The sequence below is a fragment of the Thunnus albacares genome, chromosome 19 (genome assembly GCF_914725855.1).
Source record: "Thunnus albacares chromosome 19, fThuAlb1.1, whole genome shotgun sequence".
Lineage (NCBI taxonomy): Eukaryota > Metazoa > Chordata > Actinopteri > Scombriformes > Scombridae > Thunnus > Thunnus albacares.
This window is the reverse complement of record NC_058124.1, coordinates 6,178,382-6,198,121: the sequence shown is the minus strand read 5'-3', so window position 1 is coordinate 6,198,121 and position 19,740 is coordinate 6,178,382. Positions and strand designations below refer to the sequence as shown.

Here is a 19,740-nt window from a genome sequence, read left to right as displayed (position 1 = left end):
AAATACTGGCTTAAGCTCTACACAAGTAGGCTGGACGAAATATTATTTTACACGGTGATGCTTTTGATCTATATGCCAACTCTTGGTGATATCCAATGACCCCTAAATCTGAACTATTAACAGAGAGATCCACAGTATAGGTATAGGGTATTGGCCTTTCAATAAACATGCTGAAAATTGCTCATATTTCCAAGGGTAGTGTGTCAACAGTATGTATTTGAATGGAAAGACAGCACATTGCCCTTGAGAGTGTTACAGGCTATAAGGAATCTTGTGGCTACTCATGAATGCATAAGGTAGCCCCTTATGGAGAAACATTGACGTAAATGCTTTAATAATTCATCTAAACCTTCTGTATAACAAATACTGCTAAATCAGCGCAGTCCGTTAAGGTGCCAGAGGCAGAATACATCCCATACTGTAATGTGTTGCCTTTAGCTTAACAAAAGTGGCCCATTTGGTTGAACCCATTTCTACAATGTGCCTCAGGTTTTACTGCTGTGGCACTGAGAACATCCACTGAGAAAAAGTGGACATGCACCATTATGTGAAACATTTCCCAGGGCGTCTGTTACTTGCAAACAACATGTTACTTAAGAACAGCCTCCCCGTCTACTTGCAATGGGACAAGCTGACAATGCACCTAGAAAGGCATTTACAAGGGTGGCTGGTACATACAGTATGGCCCCTCAGAACTGTCGTCTCCGCAAAAAACGTACCTTTTCTTAGCATTTGATCTCATGAAGCAGAAACACTTTTCTGAATCATATTCATGAGCATGAATTTATATTTATATAGATGAATGTCAAGCAATAACCATTCGATTACAATCTACTTAGGGGGGGTAAAAGGGTAATTAAATAATATGCAAAAAGGCCAAGTGGGATCTTTGTTTGAACGTGACTCTGCCCCCTCCTGGACACAAATTGAATTACAGGACCTTGATGAAGAGGTGGTTGGCGACTTTATAAGTGGAATCCAAAAAGTATCATTAGCAAAAAAAACCCCCCACTGTGCACCTGGTTAAATCATGGTGTGAAGTCCATAAAATTCTTGGAGTGAGGAATGATTTGTCACCTAAAACACCTTTATGGAAAAACAAACTCATACCAATGACCTCTGATAACAAAATGTTTAAGCTCCGGTATGACAGAGGGATAAGATACCTGGAGCACTGTTATAGTGATGGTATCTTCAAGTCCTTTGATAGATATCAGAAATGACTAACTGTATGCCCTTAGAGAAAATTACGTACATCCTGAAAAACATATATGATGTCTTTTTAAAGACCTGGCAGCCTTTTATTGAATACATGTTAACATTGCCTCTGTCAACTGTGGACTCAATGTAACTTTTGAACTGGTTCCAGCGTAGGCCAATACTAATATCTAGGTACAATAGTTGAGGTATCTCAGTGACAAGTATGTCATGGTATTAGAATTGTGTGTGTGTTTTTTTTTTTTTTACCCCTTCACTTCCTTCTTTTCTGTTACCTGTGTTTTGTATTATTGAGTTATTGAGTTTTTAGTGGGAATAAGTTATACTGTTTTTTGCATATTTGAAAATTTAAAATAAAATATTAAAAAAAAAACAAAAAAACAATGTTATCAATGTATATTACATACTAGGGCTGAATGGTAAACTGTTAATGTTTTTGTGTTCATGACAGGAGAAGTTTGGAGAATATTTTAGATCAAATTTACTTTATTAATCCCTGAGGGGAATCTGAGGCACTGCAGCAGCAAAAAGATAAAGAATGAGAGAGATATTGCAATAGACAGCAATTTGGACAGTGTAATCTTGGTGTAATATGGAGGAGGAGGCTTGCTTCATTATCAGTATCCTTCAAAAAGTTTTTTCCAACAGCCTACAGGTCTGTGAATCCGTTGTTAATGATCTGAGGATAAAATAATCCGTGATAAAACCCTCTTCTTAAAATCTGGCTACCCATAACCTTGGTCTCACCGGAACTACCGGCTTACCTAAAGACATAAAAATTTACAAGATTTAGATGGTAAAAAGCAAGAAGATCCTAAGGGGCAATCTGGATCATTAATCTTTAAAATGTAAGAACAGTAGAGCATCATCAGCTTTCATCAGTCATATAAGTCAAAAATCAATTCAAAAAGGTTTTTACTACTGTTCGGCTACTGACAGGAAACGTGGATCATGGTTGACCAAAAGTGAGAGGACAGGGAGGCAGGGAAATAATTACCGTGAGCTTCTTGGTGGGCCGGGCGTATTGCTGCTCTGTGTTTCATTCATGTTTAATCGCTTCTCAGACTGTAGCACCTCTTTGATATTGCACAGTGGGTGCAGTTAAAAAAAGAAGACATGACTTCATGCTCCGCTTCACATATGTCCCTTGATTAATGAGAGGGCAAAATTAAATCACTGGCTTTTTAGGATTTTCTAAGAAAGTTGCGCTCAGACTTTTGTTACTGAAAGAGCATTCTCCTCCGTTAACAACCTGTGTGCTACATTTAAGTTACTTTCTACTAGTGGAACCAGTATTCAAATTTACAGTGTATGACCTATTGTATCAGTAAACAGGGCTAGTGCTGTTCTCTTCACAAAATTTGAGAGAATGAACTGCGCTGAACACTGTTGAAGTTGACTGTTGAAGCCTCATATTAACTTGAGATCAAAATATAAATCAGATTTGAAATGTATTTTTTCATGGGATGATGACTATGGATTTTGTCCCACATCACTTACATGGGAAGCACATTAGGAAGGGAGTTTCTAATGGTCAGCATCAAGAGGAGGAATGATTACAGCGAGCAAAACCTGTTTCAATGTTCATATGGGCACCTGACTATAGTTTTGAGAGAGACTTGAAAAATTGTGAACCTACCCTTTAAATCACCTTATTTCCCATGAGTCGTGTATCACAAATCAACTACACTAACTACCTGTTGGACATACTGATGAAAAACATTTACACAATTATGCAGATGCTGTGTGCATGTTAAACCTTTTTACAATTATTTTGTCATTTATATTTCTATAAACTTTTTAAGTATTTTGGGGGCATTTTAAGCCTTTATTACAGAGAGAGTAGAGGATTAATTAAGTCATCTAATCCTATCAAAGATCCCTGGCTGAATTGGAACAGGAAGACTCATGGCCAAAGCGACACTGCACACATTTCTAAACTTGTCTACAAAATATCTGTCAGTGTTCTATAGTAGCTACAATAAAGCCACATTTAGCCTCGGTTACACTGCATTCTGACATACCGTAAAAAATGCTTTCGACAGTCGCAGTGACATTCTTGGTGCATAATATATAGGTGCTGGATTCTTCACTGGATGTTTGTTTTTTCTATCATCCTCTCTTGGGGGCTCAGTGGTTCATCAGTGAGCACAGTGATGGTAGAGACAGCACGGCTGAGCTTGACTGCACTATAAGAGCCATATATAGGCATACAGTCACAACAAAGACACACAATCCAATCGAGCCACCGCAGGAACCTCGGATTCAAAAGGCATTCAACAAAAAGGGTCAAAGAAGATGAAACACATTATGAATTTCAAACCATGCTATCTGACAACCTGAATGGAAAACTTTATAACCCATTTGCCTCCTTCATCACCTCCACTCTGGTGATGTTATAATAACATGCTCACTCAAGCTGACAAGTTTCACACTTTCATTTTCACTCGGAAACAGATACACTCCAGAGATACACGGTGCAGGAAAGAGGAGTGATGGAGCATTTGAATGAATGTGTATCATCTAGAGAGACAGGAAATTAAAAATGGGGAAAACTGAGCAGTAAATGGGCCTAACTGCTGCAAAAGTCATGACAGAAAATGTTTGATGTCATAGGTTCAAAGGAGAAATTATTGGATGAATAAAGCAAATGTTGAAAGATAGAAACAATAACTGATGAAGGCTTTACAACCTTGCAGCTGACTCAAAAATAATACGGTCCCAAGGCAATCCAAGAAATCCAAGTTTATTTTATCTGTCATTTAACTCTCTGCCTATCTAGTTAATCAGACACTTTAACTTTATTCAAAAGAATAGAGTGTGGCACCTAATTGTTTCCAAGGATTTCTGAAAGATTTCTTCTAAACTCCTTAGCTACTTGGGTAACGCCTGTCAAGTGTTCCATCCTATGTTGTTTATAATAATGGTGAATGTAATGAAGGTAACGTTAGCTCCATAAATTGGTTGAGAACTTTTTAATGTTTCCAGCTGACTCATTTTAAAATGAGAATACTTGAATATAAATGGTTTTTAAATATTCACTATTTGGTTACATATGACTACATATATGATATTGTACTTAAAACTGAGGCTAAAGCTGCATCTCTCAGCCTAAAACAGGGCTGCCAACTCTCTCACACCGTGAGACTCAAGCAATTGACACTTTTCACATGCTCTCATGCCACCCGTCCATTTTTTCATGCAGTGAAAAACAAATTCACAACTGATAACATTGTGGCACGAAAAGAGGACACTAACAACTTTCTTATGATTTCCAATTATATACTATTCTTGATGCATTCTTGATTTCCATAGCACCTTAACTAATCTAGACTAGTGCAGGTGGCTCTTTCCTGATTTAATCCAAGAGGTTAGGTGGTGTAGAAATGCAGGAAATTTGTTTTAAATTACATTTTTTTTCTGAGGGAGGACCCCAAACCCCTCCACCGATTATGTATCTTTTCAAGTTTTTTCTCCCATTTTAAAACATAACCAGTTGCCTGTGGATGGTTCAATATTCAGCGGGTAAGCACCTTCATTCTGAACAACTTCTTATCTCTATGGGGTGAACATAGACCTGTTTATGAAATGAGAGTGGTGACGCTGTGGCTATCAAAGTAATTTGTTCTTTTTCATATTGTTTATTGTACCTGTCGTCTATAAAGTGTACACTCCAAGTGTCATCTGCAGGCACATTCAACTGTGATAATCTCAGTAGTAAAAGTGTAGCAGAAGTTAGGAGTAAATCCCTTAGTCATGCATCACTTGGCACCAAAAATTCCACTCACTAATCCTCCGCTGGAAGCCTCAGTTTGTTGTTCGGCTTCAGCTCCATAATCATTCTGCAGTATGCAGTCTCATTACCTCTTCCTAATAGACAGATTATAGTGCTATACAATCCCTCATGATTTAAAACTACTTTCTATGTAAAATACCCAACAAAAAAGGAGGAACTGGAGTCAAGGTTAATGGAATAAATACATAACTTAATCACTCCATAAATTATATCACAACAAGAGTTCAGTGGCCTACCCTGAATGACAATCATAAGTGACATTTTAAACTGCTTAACAAAGATTCTCATGAGATATCATGAACAGTTTTTACACCAGGATTCTCTGGGAGGGGTCGAATGGGCCCATTAGTGCTTTTCTACGGGTTGGGGTTAGGTTATATTAGACATAACTACACCATTTTTAGTAAATTATACAATCACAGCATGAAAAATAGTGTGATAAGAAGTACATTCAGTGTTTCACAGGGATTCAGTGTCGCACGGAGAAATATTTTAATCAGTATTTTGCTTGAAGTCAACTTGTATTTAGAAAACCAGAACAATTTATTATAGTTCACATTTAGTGATAACATTATAACTGTGACACTCATCTTTTTCATTATTGTTATCATTAAATTAAAAAATTGAATTGTTTACTGTTGACTAGTTGCTAATCACAAACCAATGGTACGTCACGGCTGATCACTCAAAGCTGAAGATATAAGATATCATCTAAATCAGAAATTTTCAAAGTCTTACACTATGGTAAGACGAAATTGAGAAAAATGTACATTGCTTTTGCCAAACTAATGTCAGTTGCCAAACTAAATCTTTAAACCCCAGGTGAGAGACAAAAACGTGATCCAGTGTTCATTAAAAGCCCACATACTGTATGCCTGGTTAGATGGACCATTCAGGAATATCAGTTATTCATACTGATCATATTACTTTAAAAATTACTTGTTTCAAGATTAATTTAAGCCATCACTTTTCTCTGAAGGCTGATATGTTCCTTGCACAAGATCTCCCCTGACCCACGCCTGATGTATGTGACACCATGCGAGAGACACAGTGAGACATAATCAAAAAATCCTTTACGCCTGCACCCTCCCTAATGTGAACAACTTTTAAGTAAGGCACTTAGTCTGACACAGAAATCAAAACAGTTCAGCCTGACATGTGCACTGCAGCAATGGTCCGGAACCGTGACGGCACCGCTGCAGCCGGGATGGGAAGAGTTTCTGTGAGCTGCTGGGAGGTGGAAAAATTCATCCACACTTAATATCCATCCTGCAATATTCTTGTGAAATCTTAAATCTTTTAGAGCCCGAAGTGCCACTGCTTGTAATAAATCATTCATATCAATCCAGATTAACAGCTAATGACCACCAATCCAGAAGTAGGTTGAAATACCAGCTTGCTGGAATTTTTTCCTTATTTTTGAGAGATGAGACGTATCTGACTTGCATTAAAGCAATTCAATTCAGGAGCACAAATAGACAGAAAGTTGCGACGGTTAGGGTTAAGCCGGTTCAAGGCTGATTTTGATTGAACAAGGTCAATAAACTCTTTTTTTTTGCTCTGCGGTTAATTAGAAGAGACAGTAATGGAAGGGTTTATGCTGGAAACACATTAGGAAAGACTCTGCCGTGCATCATAGTTCTTCTTCACTTCCAAATGCACTTGTTGTTTTTATTTGCCAGTCATGCACAAGGACCTTTGGGTGGTCTATCATGTCAAGTCATTCACATCAACTACGGTGGAGAAAAAGGATTCCAAGCAGTCCAAGGAGAAACAACATGCAGCAAAAACAATTTGCAGCTCCTTGCTTTCAAAAAGTGAAAACGTGTATTCAAGCTTTTGATGTGAGGATCAGAGTTGCTCTAACTAAACATGTAGATTGGTAGGTACGATTTTTTAATCAATTAAACTCTGTTAATAATTAATCTAGTCTATAATTAATATAGTGTATAGTTAACATTGGTCTAACAATGTGTAAAGATACTGACAGCTCTGCACTTTAGCTGCGAAGCTAATGTTAACGTTATCTTAAGCAGCTAAACAGAACGAGCTGCTTCAAAGCTCTGAATCCTGGAGGTCCTGATTCAGAGATTTTAAGGTGATAAGCTTGAAACATCGAATGCTTTGAAGTGCTTCAAAGTTTAATGGAAAATTCTGATAATTGTTTGCCAGCTGGCAGTCATTTATACATGATAACTACTGAGCTGCCTACTATCTATATGAGGGATCACTTAGATAATTTAATGAAAATATTTGGTAGTTGTAGCAGTAGATCAAAAATTGCAACAACTGAGAAATGTGGCTCTGCTGTGTTACTGCAAACATAATTGCATTTCTGGTGATTAACAGACGAACAAAAGCATAATAAGTCCAGCAGAAGTGGAATCAGCCTGCTGCAGATTCTCCTGGGTCTACACTGCATTCATGGATTTAAAAAAAAAACAACACAACTGAGCATTTACAGTAATTATGCAAATGAAAAGATTTATGGGACTTAAACAGAACCATGCAATGAGGTAACAGGATCCACGAACTGTGTATGAATGTAACTGTAATCATTGTCATTATATGCCAACAATAAATCATCTCTGGATCACTTTTGTTGAAGCTAATCATTTTGAACTGCCTCAAACAGTGGTTGCCAACATAGTTCCTGAAGAAACACAGAACTGATTAACAGTAGGATGGATTTAAAATATCCAAAAAAATGATTATAATTTACTTGTAGTTACTCTGAGTGCAAATTCAGACATAAAAGAACACAAATAGGAGCGATGTTGTTTTTATGTTTGAAGGAAAAAAAGAAAGAAAGGAAGGCAGGAGCAGACACTGAATGATGGTAAGAACAAAACAGAGACATTCACATCGCCACTGTATCTTAGCAACAGATGGATGTCTATTTTGTGCCAAATATAAGAAAAGTGGTGAAGCCGGGATGGAGACTGACAGAATGGCAACTCTTAAGCCATCTCGCCGAGGAGTCAAGGTCCCACAGTCGTGTCTAAATCAGGAAGCAGCTACTGTATGTGATGACTTCGGTAAATCCTAAATTGCCAGTGATGGTCTCCTGGGTAACAAGAGTCAAATTCTTTTCTCTGTCAGACATGAGAATTATATTAATGCAGTCGGGCAGACAGTCCGCTGGATGTAATCTTTTTTTTTTTAAAACTCTAGTAAGGGCTTATAACCTTTGTTAAGCCTTACAGTATATAGTGTATTTGTACAATATTAGAGTTAGATGTATTAAGTTATTAGAACATAAAGTTTGCCATTTATTTATTATTAAGTCAAAGAGAAATGTGGAGAATTAGAGCAGATCAGAGAGAAGGCAGGGAACAGAGGACAGAAGTGACAAGGTAAGAATAAAGGTGCTGCAAATGAATGCATGTTATTAATGTTTGAGCATTCATTTCTATTAATTGCTTAGCTAGCAATCCATTTTTAAGACAAATAAAAACAGAACAAGCAGCTTTCTCCAAGCTGTTTTCAAAACAAACAGAAAGAAAAAGAAAGACATTATAGATTCACCTGAGGTAAGAATTATTTACAACATATGGAAACTAGTGGGGCATTATAGTGGATAATAATATAGGTATCGGGGGGAGGGGGAGAGAGAGGTCATGACCAGGTAAGATATGATATTATTTGACTATGTCACTGGTATCTTTCTGTGGAAGGAACCCAAAGACCTGCCTGCCAATTTGAGTCCACACTTCTTTCAGAATCATATCTACACTCTTCCCCGTGTGTGTCAGGCTGTCTCTTCGTGTGCTCTGCACCACTGCACTGACTAGAGTTGGACTTCAGGGGTTTTCAACAGCAACTAAGCAACACGGTGGACAGTGTATTTCAAGGTGGACTCGTTAGCAGCAACAAAAGGTGTCAGACCGGGTGATGGATGGACGGACAGACGGACATGTCCAAAAGAGGAGAGGGAGGTGGGGGCTCATCATGTTGCTGCCTGCTGAGGCCCAGGCAAGCCATGGATAGCTTGTCTGAGAGTAAATGCAGAGGTATAGTGGTCTAACATTAGGGCTGCTCTCAGAGGAGCTCAGACTGGAGGCTGTGATTTTTTTTGTTTGGCCAGACAAACTGCAATGGCTTCTGTTCTCTATCTACTTATTTATCACTAGCCTAATGCCAGCCTTCTGAATCACTCCCAATTTTTCAGTGATTTGAATAGCTTATACTCATTGATGGCTGTTGTAATACAAGCCGATTAGAGCTTTGTAGATGTAGGGACCTCATCTTCTTGTGGCAGAGGCAAAAAAAATGTGACAAGTGTGGGTGAGAAATAACAATTCTTAAATTGGCCTTTATCTTCTGTCTTTTTCTTTGATTGCCATGACAATCACTAACTGCATCTAGCGACCGCTAGCTGCTAACTGCTTCTGTGTCGACTGATTGGTTAGGTCAAACTAAACCTCCTCCTGAGAAAATAATGGCTGACATGAATACAATGTCAGACCGACTGATTATGTCGAACTATGCTAACTTGCTTTGCTATTTGGTCTCTATTTAGATTTGGACTTTTACAGCATACTGCAGTCTATGCCATTTAAGTTCTATATCTGCAGTATATATTTACATAAATAAGAAAAAGAAACGTTTGCAGGTTACTAACTTAATCTGTTCTTATCTTCTTACAACAGCAACACAATTTTCCTATATGGATAGAGAGAGTGCTGATAAAAATGTGTCCTTTATAAAGCCTTGAATATTTCAGTTTTGCATGTGTGAAACCATCACATACTGCAGTGATGTTGTAAACAAGGCTACAGCCAAAACACCAACCACATACAGAGAAAGATGCTAAATATCATAAAGGTTTAAATATGGAACTTTGAGATCACACAGTATCATACAAAGTTGCAATGATACACCAAAGCACCAACTGTAAAAAATACACATTACATGCTACAATACTGTATTTTACTTTATGTCTGGATTCTGGGTCTATTCTATTCCTTTTTACCATGTTGGTGTTATGGGATTTGGTGCTGAACTTTTAAATAAACTTTTATTCATTCGCAGATAATGACTGCACAGACAAATATGACATATTAAGGATGTGCCAAAGATAACTAAATAATCTGTCAGGAAAGACTGAAAGCTGGCAGTGCGACAGCTCAGCTCAACTCAGGTCTATCCTTCAGCAATAAGAGACTCTCATATGTTCAGAACTCTTCGACTGCCTGCTGTCTGTTTGGATTTATCTCCATGGCAACGAACCAGACTGTCTGGCTTCGGCACAGACATGCTGATAAGTGGTGTATGATGATAATAGTTATTGGGAAAGTAAGACCTGAAAATACACAGTACATTTGCAAGGATTGTCGATGGATTCATATCTTTGCCAAATGCAATTTAAGTTAAGAATCATTCTCACCCAGAAGTGTTTATGCAGGATATAACAGTGAGAGAGGAACGAGCCAACAGTGATGACTGATAAAGGAAACATGTAATAGTAAATATTTGGGCCAGCAATGGGAAAAGAGAGAAACGGAGAGAGAGAGAGAGAGAGAGGGAGAGATCTATTATAGATATATTTTCATTGAACCTTTCACCTCCATTTGCTGTTGAAGTAGTAGCAGTTCAGGCACAAAAAGGTTCAGTGAAGTGGGAGTATTAAAAAAAAAAAAAAAGGCTAAAGTAAAGGACTTTACTAGACAGAGAGATGGATTTTGCCATTATGTTCTGTGTCTCACCTTGGCACACTATCCGGCAGACTGGCCTCACTGGATGTTGTCTGGATCGTCTCCTCCACGCTCAGCGCCTGAGGACCGAGCCCCACTCCTGTTATCTGTTTAGATCCTTGCTGCTGCTGCTGCTGTTGCTGCTGTTGCTGCTGTTGCTGCTGCTTCTTCTGCTGCTCCTCTTCTTCCTCCACCTCCTCATTACCTGGTTTCTCCTTCCCTCGCCCCTCACTCTCGTTGTCGCTCTCCTCGCCTAGGATGTCATCCACCTATTTTTAAAAAAAGAGCTTTCCTGAGCTATGGTTTTACATTTTGGACAGGACCGGGTCATGGGACCTACTGTATGGGTCACCACAGTATACTGCCCACCAAAATATTAGTCAACTCCTCTCTCTACTTTCAGTTTTGTTTTTTAGTTTATATATTAACATTTCATACATATACAGTATACTATGAATGCCAAAAATGTCCTTGCATTTTGCATATTTCTGCTCAAAGTATAGAACCATGTTTATTAGCCAGTTCCCTTGATGCAATGCAGTTTCCAATTACGTATCCAATTATATCTGGAAAATTCTTTCTCTGTGTAAATAATTGGGTTACATACTGTAATCTAAGCTTGGAAGGTGATTAAACTTGGGGCCAACAGTTTGCACTTATCATAACATTAACATTATTTATAAAGATCCCTTAAATGTAACTGTTAAAGAACTGTGACTATGGGACAGCTGATACTGGATTTTGAAAGGCCGATATTGATATCTGAGAGTTTTGAAAATAGCATGAACAATTTATTGGCCAATATCCTTTCTTTTACATAAAAACAAAAGTTTTTTGATGATAATCACCAAAATGTGTCTTTTTAAGAATTGTGACTGGACATTTTACAATTAAACAACAAAGTTATCCATGCTTTTTGGTGGACAAACATATGTAATGGTGTCACCGCTTCTAAACTACCTCAAACTTCTTTATATCAATTTATTGTTAAGTATCTGCCGACATACTGTATATGTCGATACTAATCTATAAGCGATCTTCAGTCCTGCAGTTTCTTGTTACAACTTCTATATATACACCAATGATAGCAATAAGTGTATATATCAATACTGGTCTGTCAGTGATAAGCCAATATTGGCTGTGTTGATTTATCTGAAAGTAACTTGTGAGTTGCTTTGTAAATTAATGTAATAATTGAGTATTTAATACAGGGCTAATGAAGGGGGTGATTTATTTTGTCCACTCCCAGCAAATGGAATAATATTTGAAGGAGGATAATAAACTCATCATCAGCTCACCATCAGATTTCTACCATGAGGAAACAATCCAGAGCCGAACACAACAAAGTACACAACTGTCCAGTCAGAAAATCCTGCCAAATACCGAAGGCAAAATTGTCAGTTCCATCTGTCACCAATCTTGTATTCTTTCAACAGCTCATAATTTATGGTTCCCCAAGGTTACTGACCATTTAGAACAGGTTAACCAATTGACAGCCATCAGATCAATGGGAATCTGAGGTGAATACTGAATATTGCCACAGAAAATATGCATTCTCTTGTCCGCTGACTCATTAGCAACATGTATCTGGGGGGAAAACCAGGATTAACGCAGAGAGACGTTCTCCTGGGGCTAGAGCCAGGATCATTACTGGCATCAACCCAGACTCATTAAAGCCTTGTTGTTGGTTATTTGGATGGCCCTCGAGAGCCTTGGTGTAGGTAGAACGTAAGAGTGCCTAAGGCAAGGCTGTTCTGGAAACATAAAAGGAAAAACTCTAAACATGTTGGGTCAATGTTGGCTGTCCTCCAGTTGCATTTCTGAAACAAATTTTAATCCCAATGGCCCCATGGGCACCAACAAATTACATGGTAGAACACAAATGAGACAGCAAAAGGACTTTTGTTTGCTCCATATTATCTGCAACACACTATTTAAGATTTCACCTCAACACAAATTGCTTTTTTCTTACTAAAATGTTTCCTCCTCTCATGGCATTTTCCCTTTCTCTACCTGCCATGAGTGCTAACAGTGACGATTTATTGGGCATTTTCTTTATGGCATTTAAAAAGGAAGTCTATTTTCAGTCAGTTTGAAAAAAATCTAAAGAGGACTGGAGATAGTGTGAAAGAAAACTGAATAGTAGGTTATCATTTTATAAATCTTTTATATATATGTTACAAATGTTTTCAAACTAAGGAGTCAATGTTTGTTATCAACTGAATGTGATGTAATGTCATCGTCATTTTGGGGACACATGTTGGTGAAGAAATCCTACTCCTAGGCTAGTTGAACTCTTGAACCTGTTTCTATCTGAGGGTTGCTTGCTGACCTCTGGGGTTAGCTAGAGATATCTTTGTCTTAAGCCTACTGTTTTAGAGACCATACTTGTTTGTAAGAAGGTGTAATGGTTTGTGGAAGTGTCCATTTAGGGACCAGACTGTTTTTAGCTTTGCTTCTGGAGAGGTATAAAGCTGTCTAGTTTGAGTTCACAATCTTTAGAGAAAGGGCTGGCTTTAGGGAAAGGGCCAGCTGAACAACATGCTTTCTCTCCAAAAATACAAGATGATTGTATTTTTGTTTGTGTTTGGACATTTGTATAATTGTTACTGATGATGTGATGGATTGTACAGTGTTTACAACTGCTTCAACAAGTAACAATGTTTAATGCTTTCTTTATGTCTCCATGTGCCTTCTTTCTTGAGAGAAAATTTCCACAACATTAGACAAATGGAGGAAGGGTATAGGTTGGCCTTCAGACAACAAATTGGCCAAAATAAAAGTATGTATTGAAAGCCCATATAATCATGCTCAGACATTTGTGAAAATGAGCTTATGTAAGACATTTCACACAAATTAAAGCCATATTAGCAGATCTACAACTACACCAACTGGACAAATAAGCAAAGCTGAATGTTGTAAAGCATAAGATGTCTTAAATTGTTAAAGGTACATAAACAAAGCTAGGCTGAGTAGTGAAAAGAGGGTAAAAAATGTTTTGGATCATTTGTTTGTATGCTTTACGGGACTATGGCCCCATTTACACCTGGTATTAACATCCGTCTCGGGTGATCCGATCATAAGTGGACAGCTTTAAGTACAGGTGTGAATGCACCCAAGACGCATTGAGGACGGACTGAGATCCAATCACTCCGACCACATTCGGAGGTGGTCTGGGCCACATGTGGCCACATTAATTTAGCAGTGTAAACGCAATGCATCCTTGGCCACATTGAAGGACCACCTACTAAACTGACGTCCTCTATTTTCCGGCTGACTAGGCACAGGACCCTCTGCCCAAAGCTGTTTAACTGGACGGAGTGGACCCCTGGTCCGGTTAATAACGAACGAATTTGGTCTTTGAAAACGGAAATGATGTCTGTGTTTATTTGCATATAGAGCGAGGAAGTGAGACCGGGTCACAAGTGGTCACTCAGGACGCATGTGGAGACGCATGTTGATGCCGGGTGAAAACAGACGTACTTAAAGCTGTCCACTTGTGATCGGATCACACGAGACACATGTTAACACCAGGTGTAAACAGGGCCACTGATGTGCTCTTGTAAGTAGTTCTCCACAGAAGTTGACAGTGTGTTTCTAAACAGTGACAGTCCAAAAAATGGTTTTATTCTCTTTTGAAAAATATAAAAACATGCATGATAGCTGCAGTATCATCATGGCTTACATTTTCTTACTTTCAGCCTTAGGAGTAAAGCATGATAGCTGAAACTGTTAAGAAAAATATCTATTTCAGTATACAGGCATTTTTGCTCAGAAGTATGTCAAGGGAAACTAAGTGGTTTTGGTCTATTTCTTTGACACGTATTTTCAGGCCACAGCAGCAAAAGCTTCTTTCTAAGCACAGGACACATACAGTAAATATAGGAACAAAACACCAAGGTCTGTGTAGGAATCACAACAGGTCTTATTTACTACTGACAAACCAGACAGGTATTGTACAGTATACAGCCAGTGGAGTCATGTCTGCTTCTGATCACTACCCTTTAAAAACCAATCTACAGTTCACTATGTCAGGAAGGGTCTTACGGCCTTTGCAAAAAATGGAAGCATTAACAATTCCCCACAAACGGCGTGGCAAACTTCCCACAGCATCCATTTCCTGGCTGTAATCAAAGGCCAAGCAAAGAGCACACTATGAAACTTTTCAAAGCACAGCGCAGCAACCCCTCAAAGATGGTTTAGAGTCAGGCTATTGGTCTCATCACTGCAGGCCGCAAGTAGAGTTTAGTACAAGTGTGATTCCAGGGCATAGGATTTTATTTTTGACTAAATGCTTCCGTTGCCACACTATTGCGGTACAGAAAGCAATCTTTGTAGCTACCATATGGTCTACTGTGATGATTTATCTGTTTGGAGGAAGATGTAGTAGGACAGAGAAGCAAGCATATAAATCAATGTCTGCAACCATAATATGTTAGGACCTATTATTTTATGCAACATATAAATGTGATCATTGTTTGGTCATTTGCCTATGATGCACACATAAAATAATACATTGGCCTTGTTTTACAAAATATAATGGAACTAACACATTGATGTATTAATCATCGTATTTCTTGTGCAGCAAAGCTATCAAGGTTTCGATTCTTAACTCTGGACATACTGTAGATATTTCAGTTTATGACTCAAATCAACAGAAATGTCGACTTGTTACACTCCATTTCCATCTTTAATCTGACATTGCCTCCACTTTAATTGATTTCCGTGAGGGAGGGGGATTCAATTCGATCAACACTAAACACAGCTGGTGGTGACTGATGGGTGACGTACTGCAAGTTGGGCGGTGTTTGGATTTGGCTCGTCTGTTTTCAACATGGTGGCCGGGTCACAAACTTTCTCATATTACAGCTAAACAGTACACTAAAATATGTTTCTGAAAACATTTGAGACGAGAAATAGGCAATGCAGTAACAGAATCTTGATTCATATTTGATCAGCACTGCCTTGTTTTATTCTTCCTTTGTTCTGGCACACAGCTTGACAACACATGACAATGCTTGACAACGGCATTAGTCCTGCCCGTGGCGCTCATTGGCTAATCATTAGTTCCCCCATGGTGCTCACTGGATCAATTGCTTTTACAACTGAGATGCTGCCGTTACATGTCATGTTGCCAGACCAGAATCAGTCAACTCGGTGGAGTGGGCAGATTCAAAGGTCTGGACCCAGGCAAGCCTGAGGTGTTACTCACACTGAAAGATTCAGTGACTGAAAAGTGGCCGACAGTCATTCATTTTAAATGAAATCCAGCATTTGAGTAGCTTTTACTGTAGGAGCAGTGAACTGCTGTTGCCCAGAGCAATGAGTTTCTGCTAAACACAGGCCAACTTAAAGAAAATTAGTGGCCATTATACAGGGCTTTGAATAAGCTCTTGCTGTAACATCTTACTGTGTTGACAGGTTGGAGCTGCACAGTCCACTGATGTTTTTAATTTATTGCCACACATGCCAAAAGTGAGATAGTATTTTAAAAAAGGCTTTTCAATCCATCGCTGTATGTGATGGATCAAAAAGCCGTATATGATGGATTGAAAAGTCGTACATGAGTGCTGGTTCAAAATTTTACCTGAATAATAACCAAGCAGAAAAAAATGCTCTACATACACGCACATACATTTTAGGGGTCAGAGAGAATTTAAGCCACATTATCCCCAAACTGAGCAACCCCCAAAAAAGTATAGGCAGGGAGCTAGCTAATGCCTCAAAATTACACATTGTACAGCAATTAGATTTTAATTTTGCTCTTATGACTCACAGTTTGATCAATGGTCACTAGGGTGAAAACATTTCAAAACCTTGTTTTGTACAACAAAATCAACACTAAAACAAAATAAATAATGACCTTAAAAATCGAGAACTATGAAGAAATGTATTAAAGTTCATGTAAATAAAGAAAAAAATAAATAACGCCAAAAAAAAGAATATACAATATATATAGAAACTGATTTAATGCAAAGCCTTATTTACGACCTGCATGTATGTGTTGAACCACACTCCTCATAATTAGTAAAACAACATCTCCGTTGCCCAAAAATAACCCTTCCTCAGAAGTTCATTTAGCAGCTGAGCTGCTGCACTAATAAGCAGCATCTTGCTTTCAGAGCCGGTAGTTCTCTGCCAATAATGTTAGCCAAAATAACCAATTCTTTGAAGGAAAAAGTACCAGATTTATGGACTAAATTCATCCACAGTTCCTCTGAAAATAAAATAGCTGGGAAAAACCATGATAACAGGCAGGCCATCATATTGACATTCATAAAAAGATAAGTTAAGGTCAAGTTACATTATCACAATAATGGTACTTTTAGTTGGCTATTGTTCATCTTCATAGGCTGTTGGTAGGCTGTCAACTATCTAAATTGTCCTCTTAAAAGCCTGAGTAGGCTTAGAAGGCGTAAAAATAATAAAATATTTTGACAGATATTAGACTATGATTTCACTAACAAAATTTGAATCAAATATTGTTTTTGTTGATAGACAAAAAATAAATAATAATAATAACTAATAATCAAATGATTTGATGTGACTAAAACTAATAAAACAAACACATTTTTGTCAAAGATTAAGATTAAAATTAACTCAAAATAAAGTGTGAAAATGACCACTGTTCTGAATAGCACAAATCTATGAGAAAAAAGAACATACAGTAGTTATTGTGGGTAAATAGTCTAGACCTTCACGTGCAATGTGGTTAGCCAAAGAAAGAAGTTACCAGCCAAGCATAGGATTAAGTTTTTGAAGAGCACAGGTTTAGGTTTCTTTAAAGGAAAAATATCAATGTTTCAGTATATCAGCGTAACTCAAATGAGACACAATATCCCTGCAAGAAAAGTTCAGCAGCAGAATATGTAAGGCAGGAATCCAGAGTGGCAACTCAACATATTTCCATGAAGCCAGTCTATCAGGACTCATTGTCCTGGCCAATTTTGTGCCGAGTTATTGTACAGAGAGCTCCTGTCTTCACCACCAAGTTTACAAAGCAAATTCCCACTGAAGAGGGATTATACAAGCTTTATTCCCTGCCAGAATTACTGACTTCATCTCTAGAAGGTAGTCAGAGGCGGAAATACTGTTATAGGGTTGATTGCTGAATCGAGTAAGACCGCTGCAGGGTCATTCAATGTGAGGGCACATCAGAGGACAATGAGGACTTTGCATTTATAGAGAAAAGCTCACCTGAGGCCCAGAGGGATAGGAAATGAATGTAAATGTGTAAGACGTGAAGTAGACATGAAGACATTAATAGTAAATCACAAAAGAAAATTTAACAAAGAGAGAGTGAGACTGGTGAATCAGACGGACAAAGACCTCCCAAGCCACCCTACTCCTAACTATTAACCTGCGTTGTTCATTAGCTCAGGGTCACATCAAAGGCCATACACAGCTATAGGATCAAGGGCATGTCCCATTCTCTTGGGAACAAAGACAAGAATTCACATCTTTACTCCACCTCTGCCCGCTCCTACATCAAGGAAAGATGGAGTACTCAAATGTCAAGAATACAACAATCTTTTGAGAACAAGAACTCTTAAGAGGCTCTGCAAACAGGAAGATACTGCTTTCTTTTCACCATCATCTCAGAAAGATGTGCTTTGTTGCATCAGGGTAGTTATATAATGCAGAACTAAAAACATCGCTTTGGAATGGAACATATTCAAACACAAAATACTTGAGAGAATTCATTCAGAGACTTCAGATTTCAGAATTTTATATCAACTGTGTACTCTCTTTGAATTTGTTAGGTTTGAAAAAAGAAAAAAAATCCAATCATATTACAGTCTTTGTTTGAGCAAGCAGCAAAACTGGACATCTTGCCACAGTCAGACAACTGAAGATATTTCTGTAAGGCTGCCAAGGACTGTGTGCAAACGGAAACCAGAGCAGTGGGAATATTCATAGCGCTCCAGGTTTAGGGACAGATGATGTAGTCTGGTTTGAATGATGGAGTGGCTTGTCTGAAAGCAGCAATTTGCTGGTTGTATCAGTATGATGGTTGACTGCAACCTGACCCTGTAGCACTGGTATCATGTCTTATAAATCACTGCTTTGTAAGCTGTGAAACTCTGAAATGCATGAACATTTTCAGTACCACGGACAGTACCACACACTAAGCTTAGGTCTACAGTTACAGTTACAGATTTACAGAGAAAACATGAACACAAACACACCTGTGGAAACCAGTTGTATTGTTGACTATGGTTTTTGCCATGCTCATGTTGCAGTAACATCACATTTATATAAAATACTGTGGTTTTAGGTGTGTTTGATCAATGCCTTCCATTGTGTTTTGTGTGGTGTGAAAACTACAAATGAAAACTACAGCAGAGTTGCAACAAATGATTATATTCATTAGATAAAATAATACAATTAAGTATAGTACAGAAGTGACACTTAACCCACCCACCCACCAAGACTACGGAGGCAGGTGTTCTGGTTCCAGATATTATGAGGGGTACAGGGTATTTGGTACAGTCCAAATTACATGACATAACCTTTGATACCTGCCTACTATGCTAGGCATATTTAGAGCATCAGTTGCCATGTTTAATCTCTATGGAGTCCACGCCAAAAAAAACCCAAATACAGCCCTAGCATTTCTGCATTCCATAGCCTTCACATCAGAGCTTGGGCTTTTTTTTGACACTATACTGTGAAATGACAAGTTGACAAGCAGCACTCATATCAGGCAAGGGCAGCCTGGTCAGCTGAGGAGGAGCCTCACACTGAAGGTAAACTTGAGACTTTATTGCAAAGAGGAAAATTAAATTAAGCTTTTAAATCAAGAGACTTCATCGTGAGCTAAGTCAAATCCTCTGGATATGTGTCATTTTATATCTGTGGAAACTTGGTTGGGACTGCTGTGATTCTACACACTGAAGCTAGAATTACAGGCTTGTAAGTCTGTTGCCACAGAGCAATAAAGGCTTTCATATACTGCATACTGGATATCTTGACTCTTTGGTACATATTAGCCATGGTGACGGAAGGGTATAACACAGGTCTAATGGC

General features: G+C 38.3%; 1 protein-coding gene across 1 annotated transcript in view; it reads right to left on the bottom strand.

Moving 5' to 3' along the window:
• ctdp1 (CTD (carboxy-terminal domain, RNA polymerase II, polypeptide A) phosphatase, subunit 1) overlaps nt 1–19,740 on the bottom strand; it is a 71,123-nt gene that overhangs the window by 22,749 nt on the left and 28,634 nt on the right. Inside the window, exon 12 of the mRNA XM_044335613.1 lies at nt 10,723–10,979. Coding sequence (XP_044191548.1) covers nt 10,723–10,979 — 257 coding nt within the window. The remainder of the gene's footprint in view (nt 1–10,722; nt 10,980–19,740) is intronic.